Below are 16,880 nucleotides of genomic sequence, written 5' to 3'. Positions count from 1 at the left end.
ACTTCCTCCAGCCTGATCCTCTTCTCTGTACCAGATCTAGCATGGATCCTCTCCTCTACCAGCATCTGTTTTAGATTCTGGTCAACTTTCGATCTAGCATCTATTTATTCGAGCTACTCTTTGAACTCATTCCTATATTCATTCTATATCATTCTATATTTCTTTCCAGCTTCAGGTCGGCTTTGAGTAGTCACAGCTCCTCTTCCAATCCCAGTCCCTGCACCCACTCCATACTCTCCTCAAGCGCTTGCTACAAATGTTATCCCTCCAGCTATATTGATGTTCCAAGTGCTCTGTGGCGCCGCCACTAATTGCTGCTCAGATTTCCTACTCTCCATTGCCGCCTCCTTTAATGAGGCCCGATTCTGGCTGCGATTTTCATTGTACGAATACGAGTACGAGTACGGGTATGTTTGCATTTCGTCTCGCCCTATCAGCCCTATCAGCGGCAACTAATAAGAATGTCATTCATTAAATTTATGTCAGGATATCTTGAAAAGGGACACGAACACGAAAGTAAGATTCAGACTGGAACCACATACCATAACGATGGCCGGAGCCGGAGCCAGAGCAGGAGCAGGAGCAGCAGCGGCAGCGGCAGCGGCAGTTGACGAAGGTGAAGGGTAGGACTGAGGTTTTAACGGAGCTGAGTAAGAAAACTTTCTTTTGTTGGCACCCAGGGCACGTACGCTTGTGGATACAATATGTCATAGTGCCATACTGAGCAGGATGAGCCGGGAGAGAAAGAGAGAACGAGAGAGAGCGGCAAAGGGGCAGGGAAGCCCACTTGGAGCAGCATGTGTCGCGATTCCATCCGAACGGCACTGGCACTGGCACTGGCACTGGCACTGTCCATGGCCATGGCCATAGCCAGGGCCAAAGACATCGTTGACAGCACTTACGATCCCAAGTGGGTCGCATAAATATGCCTGGGCTCCATCCCAATCTCCATCCCAATCTTCATTCACATCCCCACTCACATTGTCGTCCTGTGTTCTGTGCTCTGTGTAGTGTACTGTACTTTGGGACTCCCCCAGCACCTGGACCATGCAAATCCCAGGCATCAGTGGAGGAGTGGGTAGATCCTCGGGATCATAGACTGTTGATGGAAGCGGATGCTTATCGTCTTTCACCTCCAGTTTAATCTCATCGCGAGCTGTGCTCATATCCTTATATCCTTGGACAGCTACTTACATCACGATGTGGCCGAAAGTGTCGATAAAACTTTCGCTAAGTCTCCACTTTGGGTGTCCTTGTCCCTGTCTGTGCTTCCACTGTCTCTTTGTCCCCTGGTCCCTCTGTGGCTCTGTGCTTCTGTGGCTTTGATGTCCTTGCACCACTGGCCAGCTGACGAATTTGGCGCGGGCGTCACATTAACGTGGCTAATGGTGAAAGTTTTATGCCTGGCTTCAGCTCCGTAATGTGCAACACTTGAGCAACAGCAACAGCATAGTCGGGGCATGGCATGGCTTAAATGCGGAATTTAACTTTTCTTGCTGTTATAAAAGTGTAATACTCGTACACACATACACCCCCACACGCACACACGCGCACACCGACACAAACACCGACACAAACACCGACACCCTCTCTTGAATCCGTTTCGAGCTAAGAGAGCATGGTGAGCTGGCTTAAGAGAGTCGCTGTGGATGCTGGCTGCCGGTAGCATGCCAGAACAAGGACCAGCACTAGCACCAGAATCAGCATCAGCATCAGACCAGACCAAGACCAGGGTCCCAGGACCCAGCGCCCGAATGTCTGGCAGGACCCGCTGCCATTAGCCGTGTCGTCTCGAAAGAGTAAACTTCGAAAGCCTTTCGAATGCCCAAGAACTCCTACTCGTCCTCGTCCTCGTCATTGTAGTCGTTGTCGTTGTCGTCGTTTGCGGTTCGTGCGGCTTCGCACTGGTCCCGACTCATGGACTCGTCCTCGGTTCTGGCCTGGCTATCGGCTGCTGTCGGCTCTGCCAGCTCTGCCGTGGCTCGACAGTTGGTTATGAAATCTGAACGTGTTCGCACGTGCCGCACGGATCTCGCAGCAGCTTCAACAGCCATCCACTCAGTTCAATTCAATTCAACTCAACTCCGCTCCACTCAATGCAACTCCACTCGAACTAAATCGAAATAAATCACCCAAGACTCTGGTTGAACAAACAAATATCTAAAAAATCTAAAAAAATCCAAAAAAAAAACCATACAAAATATATACAAAAAAACCCACAAAAAAAGAACCAAAAACAAAAACAAACAAAAAAATTGCGAAAAATACATCAGAGAATTGGAAAACATTTCGTGCTAGAAATTTTTGTTTAGAAAATTTGTGTTTTCTTGAGTTCGCGCCTCTCGCAGTCTCCCTTTCTCTCTCTCTATCTCTGTCACTCTGCCACTCGTCTCTATCGCTGTCTATAGTGCCATCTCTATCTCATTAATGATAACCAACTCAATCAACAAGCTGCAAAAATAAAGTTAACAAATAGGACAAAAAACAAAAATAAACAAAACAAAAGATAGCAATAAATAGCATAGGATCATAGTTCAAGTTCTTTTATCAAGCAAATCCGTCGGCCAAAAACATTTTCTTTGATTTTTTTTAAAACTTTTTTTTGCGTTGTCAATAGACAAAATAAGTAAGTGTTTGCGTGTTTGTGTGTGTGTAAAAAAAAAACAAAAACAAACGAAAGGCCGACAGGAGAATCGGTAGTGAAACTGCATGGAATTGATGGCCAGTGAACCAGAGGAGAGAAGAATCGAGCACACTTTGCTCCGATCAGAGTTTGAGTAATAATCCCAAAGCCCGCATGTAAGTATTGTTGAAGATTTTTCCCATGCTCAAAACCCAATGATAAAACAATGCCCAGCGAATGGGGGATGGCAGCTGACATGATGAGAGCCTTAATTATTTGCCAATTGTCGATTTGATGGCAACGAATTAAATGATCCCATCCCTCGTCCCATTATGACTGTCCGACAAGCAAACAGCCGACAAATCGAAGCAATCGAAGTACTCGAAGTTATAGGCACAGGATGCCAAATCAAACAGCAAAAACGTCAGTTTCAGATATCCCGAACTGAAAGGCAAAAAGCAAGTCTTTTCCAGACACACAAATACTTCAATATGTACTCGCACGAGTATATACTCGTGCTATATACATACATATGGACATATTCTGGTGCGAGAATAAAGAATATGAACACGGAGGGAGAAATGTTGCTTCGGTTGATGCTGTTGTTCATCAGGGGGTAAAACATCTGCGGCTTGTGCTTAAGTTAATTATTATCAATTAATAGCTAATCACGATAAATGTGCATGAAAGCGTTTGGCAAGAAAGCCAAGGAAGTAGCCATACGGGATGGGATGTCCATGTTTTTGTATGTGTGCTGCTGAGTGTGCTATGTGTGAGAGTGGGCGGCATGGGAGGGGAGGCAAGGAGCAACAAATGGCAATTGGGTAGGTCTTCAGGCACGCTTTACGCTCTCCCCTGGGCAATACATCTAATCGAACATCCTGTTGATTTGTCACACGCTGCGTATGAGAAGTTTCAATTAAAAACACGCATACGCACTGTTGGTCATCGATTAAAAAACAAACTCAAATTGCAGTCAGAATAAAGGATGTCTGTGGACTGGGATGGAAGAATTGAATCTGAAATCGATTGCTTTAAACGGGATTTAAACACGAGTTTAAAAATCGTTTGATTCCACATTTCTGTTCTGTTATTTTCCTCTGGGTTGCCATTCTTGACAATGTTTTAACGAAATTGTCAACTTCCACTAATTACAATCTTTGAAGTATAAAGATCTATACTTCGCAATCTCTGATATTTACGTTTGAGTAGGTATCCAAATCTTTAATTAACGCTATTCTCTGATTCGGCAGTATAGATATAAGTCTACCTATACATAAGTAGAGATTATTATAGAGCTTCTATGATTTTAAACATGCACATTCATGGCTTATGTCTATGTACATATGTTAATTAATTCTTTTGTACGGTATTATATTCCTCGGCAAGGAGGATTCTAGATTTCATGTACTTCAATCCCTTTTCAATTCTATATATTTCCCCCCGCTTCTCAAATGTTACCCCAATGCAAATGAAAATGGGAATCAATCAGAATATATTAACTAGAGTTGGGTGGAAATGGCAGGGAGCGGGTGTTGGGGGGGCATTATCCTTTATTAATTATCAATGTAATGGACGATTCGAGTCGTTTGGCCGCAGCCATTAATGTCGGAAAATGAACAATGAAAAGGCAAAATGGCCGCATAAAAGCAAATATTTATGATCTGCTCTCGGGCCTCTCGTCAAATTCATCCAAAGCTGCACTTCTACCTCGCTTTCGCCCATTCTCTCAGTGTGCGTCCTGGTATGCTTTTCGCCGGGCTTCGCCATGGGCTTTGGTCTCGAGGTTTCCCCAGAGGATGACCTGCGAAATGACAGGAAATGCAGGATTATAGATATGGGAATTGGGTGGCGGATTCTCGAGGTGGAATGAGTAGCAATCGCATTCGCATTCGCTGGCTGTTCGAGTTGGAGTGCCCTCAATAAACGACATTTTATTATATTTTCACTCTTCCGCCATTGTCTGGGCGCCTTGGTGTTACTTCTGCTTCTGCTCCTCCTCCTTCTTCTTCTCCTCCTCCATCTCCAGCTTCTGTTTCTGCTCCTGCTCGTTCCGTGCTGTGCTGTGCTCCTTCCGTTACCCATATTTCTGTTCGGTTTTGTTCACTTTTCCTGCTGGGTTTTTTCTTTCGTTCTTTCGTTTTCCTTTTTTGTAGCTCTTGCAGTTTTTCCCGTTCTGCCGTTCCACCGTTCTACCGTTATCCCCTTCTACCGTTATCGTTTCAGTTACAAAGCGGCGCGCACTTTACGCTGATTGCTCGCTGGGCGCAAACGTTCCACAGGACGCAGGACACGGGCCAGGACATGCCGTTTTGCGTTGGTTTCGTTTTTTCCTCTTTCCTCTGCTCTCTCCCTCTCTCTCTCTCTCTCTCTCTATTTTAATGTGTGTGTGTTTGTGGGTGGTGTGTCTGTGTAGGTGTGTGTGAGCTGGGCATCGATATCATTGAGTTTATTGTTACTTCCTTTTGCAATTATCCTTGTTAGTCCAGGGCCCAGGCAAATGCACAGTGGCTCCTATTTCTAGTCGCAGTGGCAGTTCCAACGGCAGTCCGCATCCTCCTGGTACTAACTTCATTTGACTTCTCTTTCCTCTCTCCTCCTGTCCTGTCTCCAAGGGCTTCCTTGGTTTTCTGGCTCTTCTGGCGCTGTTCACCTCCGTTCTACTGCTTGGGGTTCGGGGGACTGCAGATGCTGGTCAGTGTCATTTGACCGCTGGAGGAAATGGTGCACAATTGGTCTTTGGTCCTTGGCGCCTTGAGGACCCATGTCCTGCGGTTTATGTTCTGCCCGACAATCGAGCAGCTTTTTTCCCATAATTCCAGCAAATCAGAGAGAGTGAGAGAAGGAGAGAGAGGAGAAGAGAGTGTGACCCTCTCGCCCCCGTCCTGCCTCATATGCTGGTGCAATTTGGTGCGTGTGTTCCTGGCATTTCCCTGCTTCCATGCAACAGTCGACAGACCACAATCCCCCAGTTAGTCTCCAGCAAGAGTAGGAGTCGTAGGGAAAGCGCGAAAAGGCGAGAAACAACGAGGAAAATCGAGGAAAAACGCTGACACAACGCAAACTCAATCAAACTGTCAACAACAATTTGGTGCTTTCCCTTTTTCCCTATTTTCGTTGCGGATTGTTTTTTTTTTTTTTGCTTAGATGCCACGCCCATTCGCTGGGCAGTGGATAGCAATAAGCAAAGCAACTATACCCCCCCGTCACTAGATCTGCCAGCGTATTGGTGGTGGCTGGTGTCTACACCCAAGTAATAAAAGTGTAGCATACGCTCGGCATTTAATGAAAAGCTGACGAAAAATGCAACACTCGAAACGGGACGATCCTTAGGGCCAGTGGCAGTGGCACACCCTGCCCACACCCTTCAGCAGCTCTGCCTCTGCCATCTCCTGCCATCCTCTCCGATCCTCTCCAAGCAGTCGGTAAAAGCAAAGCAAGACCAAATTAAATTAATTAAAGTGCAAGTCCAAGAACAAGAAAAATCTGAGCTTGCGGCACGTGAAACATTCAGTGGCAAGAAAACTCTGAACTAGAGTAAAATCAAGTTAAGTTGAGCTAGATTTTCTCAAGGGGGGGGGGTTTCAGTTGGTGGTCTCGAAGTGTTGCATAGTTTTGTGTGCAGTGCAACGCCTTTTAATGACCAACGCTTCTGCATGCTGTGCGGCCTGCCACCCACCGCCCACCGCCCACCGCCCACCACCCACAGCCAGTACCCACTTGAGGTCTCTCTCTCTCTCTCTCTCTCTCTCTCTCTGTGTACCCCTCTGTGTCCACTCGTTGGCATCGCATTTTTTGCAATTAGCGGAATTGTTTCACATTTGCTTCACACTTCTCCCGGCTCCTGGCTCCTGGCTCCTGGCTCCCGGCTCCCGGCTCCCGGCTTGGGGCTCCTGCCTCTGGCTTCGCTCTTCCTTCCTGCTGCTTTTGGTTGCAGTTTATCTGTGGTTGTCTCTCCGCATCCAACCCCCAACCCGCTCTGGTTTGTCACTCGGTTGCGCCACCAGCATCCCCCTCCCACGCCCCGCCTCCCGGTCGCCCTGGCGCTGCATCTATCTGTGTGTGTCCACTATTTTGGCACCCATGGGGACTCACTCACAGCTGAATCTTTTAAAACACATCTAAAAAGGATGCGCAAAGAGTGTTTGCGAGCGGATGAGGAAGGGGATATACAAACAGCTTTCTGCACTCTACACACTCCACTCTCCCCACTCTCCCCACTCTCACCCTCCCCACTCTCTATCTCTCTTCACACATGACTCAGCTGGCTGCACTTTAGTGGGTAACCCAGTTTTCTTTGCTTAAAAGGTTTCCCCTTATTTGGATGCTTTATTTTTGTTGTGTGTGTGTGTGTTTTTTTTTTGTTCTAGAAACAAATGGGTTTCATAGGTGTCGCCACAATTCGGTTGGTCCAAAGCTCATTTGCAGCATTTCTCAGTTTGTTAGTTTTGTAAGACATCAAACTAAGTCGACTCAGCCGCACGGATATCACTCCAGAGCCGGTGTTCATCCTGCCAGCTTCCTTCCACCTTCGGCTCAGCCAAAGTAAAAATAGAAGAAAAGTAACAGAGGAAAAATAGGAGACGATGGCCAGGTTTAGGGCGAAAATGTGAATACCCTTGCAGTGGCATCCGAAGCATCGTGTCGACTTTACACACAAACAAAATTGGGATTATTGTTTGTGTGTTATATGCAAGCACCTTCTGGACATCTTAAGGATCAAAAAAGAGAAATGAGAAACACAAAGCTCGTCCGGCAGCTGAAGTCGGAACCTCTCGCACCGGAAGCGAGGATCATACACGTAGACAAACGCTTGAAGTCGCTTGAAAATGGATGCACAGAAATGTATTGAAACATATGTATATATCACATGATGGTAATAGGTAATAGATAGATTGGTGTCTATGTCTGGGTTGCAAACTCCCGATCAAATTAATTTTACCCTCTGAAAGTGTATTTAAATACAGAAAATGGTAAACAGGGCTTTCGTTCTTTTTTCTGGTGGTTTTTCCTCTTCCTTTTTCTTTTTTTTTGGGTCTGCTAACGAGCAGAGCAGGATGGGAATAGGAATATGGGTGACGATGAGAATGAGGATGAGGATGAGGATGCTCCTCTCAAACGAGTTATGCGCATTTGGCCGCGAGCCGAGAGATTTGCGCTGCTCATTCCCGGCCTGGTCCTGCTGCTCTCCTGCTCCGCTCCTTGCTTGGTTTTGCCCATTTTCTCTTTCTGTCTTTCTTTTGGCAGCGGCAGCAGCAGGTATCATAAACCTCAAGGCGTCCGTCATTTTGTTTACATAAAATCAAGGCAGAGCGGCGACACACACCACGCCACACGCAACTTTCTAAAGGGAATCATGCCAACATTATGCCATTACATTTGCATAATTATCATTGTGTGTGTCTGTGTGTGTGTGCTTACGTATACGTATGTGTATATGCGTGTGTATGAGAGAAACGAAAAGAGGGAGACCCATACTCTGACATTCGCTTTCTTTTGTTTTTCGTAAGTAAATGTTTGCATTTATTTGCATCTCAACAGAGCCAAATAAATATGAAACCACAACACAAAGAAAGAGAGGGAGAAAACCGAAAAGAAGGAGACAGAAAACGTCAGAGAAACAGTCAGAGTCAGAGTTTGAGCCACAGGGAGCGACTGTGAAAGAGGCAGCAAGCGGCAGGGGTATTCCAGTGAAGAAAATGTCTTTGCCAACTTCAAGCTTCAAATTGAAAAACTTTCCAACAGCTGCCCCACAGATCGATTGGTCCCAGAGTTGGATGTCCCGCTGTCGCCACCTGTTGTCGGGAGATCGCTAGTCAGCAGGAACATCGGAATGGAATAGTAAGGCAGAAAAAAGACAGAATGCAATAAAGAAAAGTCAAATCCAAAACAGTCTTCCAGCAGAGATGCCAATTCAAGCCGTTTTTTTGTTGTTTCCTGTTTTTCTGCCACAATAGTGGGAAACCCGAGAAATTTCCAATTATGTAGCGGCTGTTCGTAGCTGGCTTTTGAAAATTGAACAACGTCAACGGTGCCTTGGTACCCAGGTACCAGGTGCCAGGTGCCTGGCAAATGGTTCGAATGAAGCCAGAAGCTCAGTCGAAAAATGTGCTCCACTCTCCCAATCCCAATCTCCATCTGAATCTGCGCCGATAGCTGTCCCTGTGCCTGTGGATGTTTCTGTGCCTGTCCAATGACAAGTCCACTGTCCACTCCCCAACCTGAAGTCCATGCACAGGTCAAGATTCTGACCACGGCGAGAAGAGGTATCGGTGGGAATGGACCGGCCAGCAGTCAGCAGCCACCAGCTACCAGGCCTTCGAGGCCACCGAGAAAAGGGCGTTGACAAGCGACAGGCATAAAAGTCAGAAACATTCTCTGCTCCAATCCACTTGACTGCACTCCGCTCCAGACCGTGTGCGGTGCCTGTGCCTGGGCCTGGGCCTGGGCCTGTGCCTCCCCAGTGACAATTGGCCAGGCATTGGAATTATGCGAGCACCAAGGAAAAGCATCCCACGATCCAGTGTACACTGCTGTCCATTCCTTTTATGCCTCGTCGACTGTCCCGTGTCCACAATATCCTGCTCGAAGGCTGGTTGCCAGGGATGTGAAGTGCGAAGAAAATACCGCGTAAAGACAGAGAAATGGCGTATTTTTTGTTTTGATTCATTTCGAGAAGAGTTATTTTGAGCAGAGTGGATGCATTTGTTCTGCAATGATCTGGATTGGGTGACCAGAACGAAATGAGGTTCAGTTTTCTAAAGGATTTAAGGCTAATAGTTACGATGGTATGGGCATAAACATGAGCAGAAGAAAACAGTCAAACAATTGAGCTGAATCTGAAATTGGTCTTATACGAGTAAGTGACGGAAGCGCAATGAGAGTAACAGGGACTGGTCGACTGGTGGGGTTTGCCCCACTCCCGTCTATCCATACATAATACATAATACACAGATACGCCACTGCACGCACAACCACACAACAAACACTCATTGTTCTGGGCTCATTGTGAAACATTCGGACGATTTGGTAATTGGAAAATGTTACAAATTTTTGCAGATTAACAGCGGCAATAAAGACAGAGCCCCCGAATGTGTGTGTGTCTGTGCACGAGTACTCATATCTATGTATGCGGCAAGCAAACAATCAAATACAGACTTTCACCCACACCGCACCGCACCACCCTACTTTGCCCTCATTTCACGCACACACACAAACACTTGTTGAAAAATCATAAAAATTTTATGTACTTAAAATTCTCGTACAGCCGCCAAACAATGCCCAACATCAACAGCAATATCAACAGCAGAAGAGCAGAAGAGCAGAATACGAACATAAAACATAATAAAAATCCCCAACAAAAAATAAGAGAACGGGAGAAAATGTTCAGAAAATTGCCAACAAGTTTGGGCCAAACAAAAAACCTGGCCAGACTGCCAGTCAAATTTGTTTAAATGCAATTTTGCGGCTCTTCTGGATTGCTGCTCAAGCTCCTTCTCCTTCTTCAGGTTCTGTTTTTGTTTTTTTTTTCTTTTTTTTTTTTGGTGGGGGCTAAACGTACATATATGCCATCGAAGTTTTTGAGAGATTATTTGCCTTGGAGATTGAGGCTAAGAGAAGTCCAATTGAAATTTCAAATAAAGTGCGAAATGAAGCAGAGCTTAAGATGAATGTCAGAGCAGCCGGGCAAGAGGGAAGCAGTGCCAGCGAAGCTGTTCTGCTGGCCAGTCTTTGGTCTGGTTGAGCAATGGCATTTACTCGGTTATTGGAACTGAGACTGCGGCATGACACGGCTTGCACTTCAGACGGATTCCAGTCTGAAGGACGAATATAATGTACACTTGAAAAGCTTTGTAGCTTTATATTTGAAAAGAAGTTATTTCTTTAAAAGCAATTTAGCAAAAAACACTGTTTGTACGAGTTCCTACCTATACATGAACTTTAGAATACAATACGTATAGAATATCGAACGACGAGCAGAAGATATCAAGATGTCCTTTCTGTTTGTCTGTCTATCTCTAAATTAAAAAGTGCAATTAATTTTGCTGTGGATGGAGGAATAAAAATCAATTGAGATACCATTCAGAGCCCTTGACAACAGAAAGAAAAAAACTGAACGAAAAGAAAAATGAACTATGGACTCATCCACCGATGGCTGTCATTCGATTAATTGTACTACTCAGAAGGCGCTTGCTTGATATTTAAAAGAATTTTGTGCTAATTGTTATTGGAGGGGAATAGTTTGGATTTTGAATAGTACCTAATGTGTACTAGAATGATTATTAGCATAAACATTAAGGGTTAACTGCCCCAGTAGGTGTTCTTTATGGCGTCGTGTTCGGCTTGGGAAAGGCTGTTTCTAAGGCTAATTGGTCGCCAACAGGCACGACATTCCGCTCTTTGACTCCCTCCCAGTCATGAGTGGGGAGTATCAGTATCGTGCACGGTCCGCATAAATCTCGTGGGCGACTGAGACTGGGGCTGGGGCAACCGGATTCCGGTGCGTGCGTGCCGTCGATCGGGGGCTGGTGATAGCGGTCTAAATGCAAGTTCCATTCGCTAATTGTTCGCCATGTTTTGCGCTGACAATTCGCTTTTAGCCAATTTATTCATGCAGCAAGCACTCACGAGAATGTCACGAGATGGGGAGGCGGATGGAATGACGATGATGGTGATGATGAGACGCTGCTAATTAATTAATTAGCCCACTCCCATTCCCACTCCCCACTACCACTGCTTCTACTGCCCCTCTCCTTTCAAAAAGAGGGGGCGTGGCCAGTGAGTGGTTTCGTGATTTATGATAAAAACACTTTCTCTTTACCATTTTTTTCCACTTTTCGCTCTTTCTTGCTGTCTGGTTTCCTTTGTAATTTCTGCGATTTGGTGAAAATGTTTTCCTTCTGGCGTCTCCAACACGCAAAAATGACATTTTTATTGTTGGTATTTTGCATGGTCTGAAGAGAGAGGGGGACATGATGAGGGGCTGTAGTGGCTGTAGTGGCTGTAGAGGCTGTAGAGGCTGTAGGGGTGTCCTATCATCATTAGGCTCTCCCATTCGTTAGGACAGCAGCAGCAGCAGCGTGAGGCGCGTGCATCAGGTTGCAAAAGGGTCGAGAAAACCAAAGGGGAGCGGCACAAAAACAGAGCAGATCGGGGGAGTGGGGACAGGGCCTGGCCTTAAGGTGGCCCGTGTTGACGATGCTAATTAGCCTCCACTTCGTCATTGTCCTCGGCTGTCCTCAGCTGTGGCCCGTGCGATTGGCCCGAAGGACAGAAAGCCCGGCCGGCAACTCTTGTTCTTTATAGACAGACGAGAAGACAAACAGAAAGGCGAGCGGACAAATGAAGAGATGGACTGGCGGACCGACAGCACAAACAGAGAGTCGGACTGACGGACATCTTGATGAAAAAATTAAGAAAAGTGAAGGAAGAGTTTGAGACACACAGATTGACGGACAAAAGGCAGAGGCAGCACAGAAATTCGAACAGATCAAGAACGGAGTGACAGACAGTCAACGAATAATCGACAAGGATGGAAAAGTTACTGATCGATTATTAGTCTCGACTGTCACCTACCAAAAAAAAAAGAGAAAAGCAAAGGGAAAATTCGATTCTTTCGTACGATTCCTGCACCATCTAAAAATCGGTGTGTTTATCCATAGAATTGGGTTTCCAATTATTGTCCCATTCCCCAGCCAGCTGTGAGTGGAGTGGGGGATCCTTTGTTCATTGGCAATGTCTCGAAAAGTTTTCTCCTTCCAGCATCCACTCGCACCCACCCCTCTTCATCCATTCTTTCCTCTTGGTTGTGGATTGTCTTTAAAATATTTTTGGAGCAATGTTCCTAAAAATACACAGCAAATGGGCCGCAACTGAACAAGAGCAGACCAACCACAGGCCCGTCAAGGCTTGGCATGGCATGGGACTGTTCCTCAAGACAAGTCGAGGGAAAACAGGGTAACAGAGAAACAAGGCAACGGGAAACACAAAGCAGCCACGCACCATAATGTGCTTGAGTGGGTGAATATATCTGTGTGGTGTGTGTGTATCTGTGGATGTGCCAAGGAAAAATAAACAAAAGCTCTGCTCGGCCATTGTTTGCTTAGGCATGTACTCACACAAATACACACGCGCACTCACACGCGCACGCACATGTACACACACACGCTGGCAGTTGGAGAAGGAGGATGAAAATTCATAATTCCACACTGCGTGCAGGTTCTTTTTGTTCACTTCTCAGTGGCCACATTGCGTCTACGTAATGCGGTCTGTGCTCCTTGCCGACTACATTACGTATACGTAATGGAATCTTTGCTCCTCAGTGACCACAGCGCCTAATCGTCCTGCCTGCCTACGCTCCTTACAGCGCAGCCACAAATCATATTGCAGAAATTGTATGAATAATAATAACCAACGAAAATTGGTCTTCAAGTGAAACGAAATCAAATTAGACAAAAGTTCTGATGACTTTTTGCGTCCAGCCTCTGGAACGGGAACGGGAGGCTCACCCACCGCAACGGCGGCAACAATCGGGGAACAGAAAGCAGAATAAGCAGACCGCAGACGAGCACCGAACCGAGCGACCACCACCACCCAGTGGAGAGAGCACAGGGGAGACCCCATAGGAGAAGGCCGACAATTTGTCAATTGACGCGCATCCAGGCGCTGGCAGGTCCTTCCGCCCGGCTAACCCTCAATGCCAACCCTAGAAATGCCAAGTCAATTTTCATAGAAATTTTACTGCAGTCCATCATACTACTGGCCCCGCCCCAGTGCCGCCCCCGGGCACGGTTTCGTTGTATCCTTTGGAACGGTCTTTAGAGCTTTTTGAGTCCATCTGGCTGGAATAAATACATTTTCAGCGTCAAGTTGCCGCCTCTTCCTCTGCTTTCGGCCCTCTGTCCGGGTCCGGGTCCTGGTCCTACTCCTGGTCCTGCTCCCGGTCCTGGCTTGTCTGGTCTGGTCTGGTCCTGTCCCGGCTGACTGCCTAGGCAATGATCATCGCCAGGCGGTCAAAGAGTTGTTGGTCAGGTAGGGCACTCCTCGGTGTTGTCCACTCCTGTATCTAATTGAAAGCACTTTCTGAAGGGCTCCTTTTGTGCTTGGTGCCCGGTAAATCGTATTGATGGACTTGACACCAGAGCGGGGCAGAGTATGGATAGAAGACAGGAACAGTAACAAGTAATTCTAGGCTTCGGGGGACAATGAATCAGCATCGGCCGATTGCAAGTCCTTCTCCAGCTGCAGTTTTAGCTCCTCGTTATCCATCTGCTCTTGAAGTTCGTCCGCTATCTGTTGGAGCGTCTTGCCTTCAGTCTCCGGCTGCTCGTCACGGGAATCCCATGGATCCGTGGCCCAAGCTGCACTCAGCGAGAAGCCCGCAGCTATCGATGTGATCAAAGTTCCCACAATAATCGTCTCGTGCTGAAGGTAATACTCCTCAACCTCTCCGCCGTAGTAGCACATCGCGGTCTTCAGGCACAGGCAGATATTGGCCACAATTCTGGACCAAAAGAACAGAGCCAGAGCCTCCATGATGAAAATACTTAGCACCACCTCGATAACGAAGCTGGAAAGCCGGCCCATGCGGCGCTTGTAGTGCTTCGGCAGCAGCTCCATATCCTGAAGGAAGTACAGTAGGCCGCAGTACACTATCCAGCCAGCGAAGAAGGTCCCAGGCACCAGGACGTAATCCATGGCCACGAATACACTGCACTGAAGCCCCACATGTAGCATTGTTGTGGCCAGAATCACCAAATTCGAAACCATGATTGATGCGAAACGGATTTATGGCTTTTTCGATAATGAAAACAAAGTGACAAAACTGCCGAATAAATGCTCGTTAATTTGCTTAAAAATATTTTGTAGTGCCGAAAAATGTTTGTGCTGTAGTCAAGTCAAGCTACTGAATGAGATGTGTACGGTCTCCTATCTTTAAAACAAACTGAAATTCTATGAGCTCGGATAACTCTATGCTTATATGATTTGACCGAATACTACAAAAATGTTGTCGTTTCTGATAGAATGACAAGTACCGCTTGAATTTCTCATTCTCGTCTGACAATTTCACAATTGACAAAAAAATCGCAAAAAAATACGGATACCTTACGATGAAAAATGTTCCCAGGCTTAGGTCTGTCGATGGCTGTCGTTATCTGACATCTTTTGGGCCACCTTTTGGGTCAGTTAATTCGGTTAACCGCATTGGTTTTACCACCCTCGGTCACGCCTTTTCTCGGTTAACACCGCCGCCCATCGCCAGCCCCAGCCCCACCTGACTGGGGGTAATTAGAGCTCGAAAATTTCCAATTAATTCCAATTCCAATTCCAAATTCGCAAATGGCAAACAATTTGCATGCATTTTGCAGTCGGCCAGGCCAACTCATTAGTTCTCATCCACACAGCCCCTGCCCGACACCGACCCTGGACTCCGGACACCCGGACACCGGCACCGTCCCCGGCTCCCTAATCCCTTGTCACGCCCATTTATGTTCATAAATTATGCAGTCAACCTCTGATGCTCATTGACCCAAAAGGCAGCCCTCTCCTAGGCCACGTCTTTGGGGCAGCTGTCGAAATGTTATTTCATTCCTTTTTTCCTCATTTTTTGCCGCTTTTTCTGCTGGGTTTTTGGCTCGGCTGGACGGCTGGAGAAAACCGTTTGATCCCTTCCGGCTTAGCCGGGACTAAAAGTAGAGCAGGACGAAAATAAAATTAAAAAAACACACACACACACAAAAACAGGCAAGTAGGGGGGCAAGTCAGCGACAGAGACAACTTTAAATTTATTACAAAACCCGATAAAAGCCAAAGCCAAGCCCAGCCAAAGACAAAATTATTTATTTGCCTTTAACTTTGCTGCTGCTTTTCTTTTTTCGGTTCCCTTTTTCTGTTTTTCTTTTTGGGATGGGAAGGGAGGGAAGGGAAGGACGGGCAGGGCAGAGCAATCAAAAAAAGCAAAATCTGTAGAGGAGGAGGAGGAGGCCAAATAGTCGACACAGCATAAACCAAAGTTTATTTATTTGATATGCACAGAATCTAGGGATAGACAGTGAGCATGGGTCCAGGGGGAGGCAGGGGCAGGACCAGGAGCAGGCGAGTGCCAGGCAATCGAGAGCATCCTGGCCATTTTGGTAAATTTTTTTTTGGAAAAACATTTAGCGACAGTCTTGAGCACTGCGAAAAAATACGTTCTAGAATCTGGAAATGCACTTAAAATCGTGAGAAGCAAAAACGTTCGAGGACATTGTTTCATTGGAATATTTTTAAAGCAAACCATCAATGCAACCTGTAGATATTTCTAAAGCATTTCTAAGGACATTCCCATTGAAGAACATTCATAACCCACGTAATTCGGTAATCGATATCGATGGAGATCTCATATTTGCTATGAAATTACTTTAATGTGTGACAACTGCCGTAATGGAAATGCGTCGAGAATTGTTTAAGGCGACTTAGGGAAGTTCCAGCCTAACTCAGGGACTGCAAATTTTGCCTCAGTGATGCTGGGGTGCGGGTGCTGGCTTTGACTGAAAAGCCGCCTGGCGTTTACCATCCTCTTTACCCTCTCCCTTTTCTGCATCCCTGTATATCGACGCAGTATCACCCCCAAGTCGATGTTTGTCTGAGGGTTTCCTCCAGTCCATTGAAAGTTTTGTTTTTGTCGCATCGGGCACGTACAATGGACTTGGACCCCATCACATATACGAGTATTCCCCATGTAGTATGTCACACACACACACAAATCGTGTGTGGCATGTGGGGCAAGTTTTGCTCTATTTGCCTATGTAGATTTCGACCAACAGTTCACATTTATTTGGGTCCTCTTCCCCGCTGCTTTTACTTTCGCTGTTGTTAGGCAAACAACAATAAGAGCAGAAAGTCAAATTTGGCAGGGGAAAAGCAGAACAGGAGAACGGGGGCACAGGGGAACAGGCAGAATAGGAGTGCAAAAAGGGGAGAAAGGGGTCTGGGAGATACGCCAGATCGGGCTTATATAAAATATGAGATATTCGTCCCTTCAGTTTGTGCACTCTCTCTATCTCTATCTCTATCTCTCTCTTTCACTTTCTGTTTCTCTTTTTACAGCCTGGCTTGGGTTTTTATTTTTCATATATAAATATGTTAAATTCATGATATTTAAATTAGTTAGCCAACAGTTTGTCCTTGGTCCCTCTGGGGATGGCTCTGGCTCCCCCAGCAAAAGTCTCCAACCCGCTGGTGCCCAAAAAAGTAGGCAACACAAAGGGCAACCCAA

General features: G+C 46.3%; 2 protein-coding genes across 2 annotated transcripts in view; one reads left to right on the top strand and one right to left on the bottom strand.

The window, feature by feature from the left end:
• The first annotated feature begins 2,655 nt into the window (after nt 1–2,655).
• Nucleotides 2,656–16,880, top strand: part of LOC6597322 (dopamine D2-like receptor) — a 52,457-nt gene continuing 38,232 nt past the window's right edge. Inside the window, exon 1 of the mRNA XM_002022474.2 lies at nt 2,656–2,799. The gene's annotated coding sequence lies outside the window, so the exon portion shown is untranslated. The remainder of the gene's footprint in view (nt 2,800–16,880) is intronic.
• LOC6597323 lies at nt 13,343–14,434 on the bottom strand. Its single transcript, XM_002022475.2, has one exon. The coding sequence runs from the start codon at nt 14,390–14,392 to the stop codon at nt 13,811–13,813; it is 582 nt and encodes a 193-aa protein (XP_002022511.1). The 5' UTR covers nt 14,393–14,434; the 3' UTR covers nt 13,343–13,810.

Source organism: Drosophila persimilis, unplaced genomic scaffold (assembly GCF_003286085.1).
Source record: "Drosophila persimilis strain 14011-0111.01,24,50 unplaced genomic scaffold, DperRS2 tig00000606-arrow-arrow-pilon, whole genome shotgun sequence".
Taxonomy (NCBI): domain Eukaryota; kingdom Metazoa; phylum Arthropoda; class Insecta; order Diptera; family Drosophilidae; genus Drosophila; species Drosophila persimilis.
The sequence above is the reverse complement of the archived record's forward strand: the minus strand, read 5'-3'. Positions and strand labels throughout refer to the sequence as shown.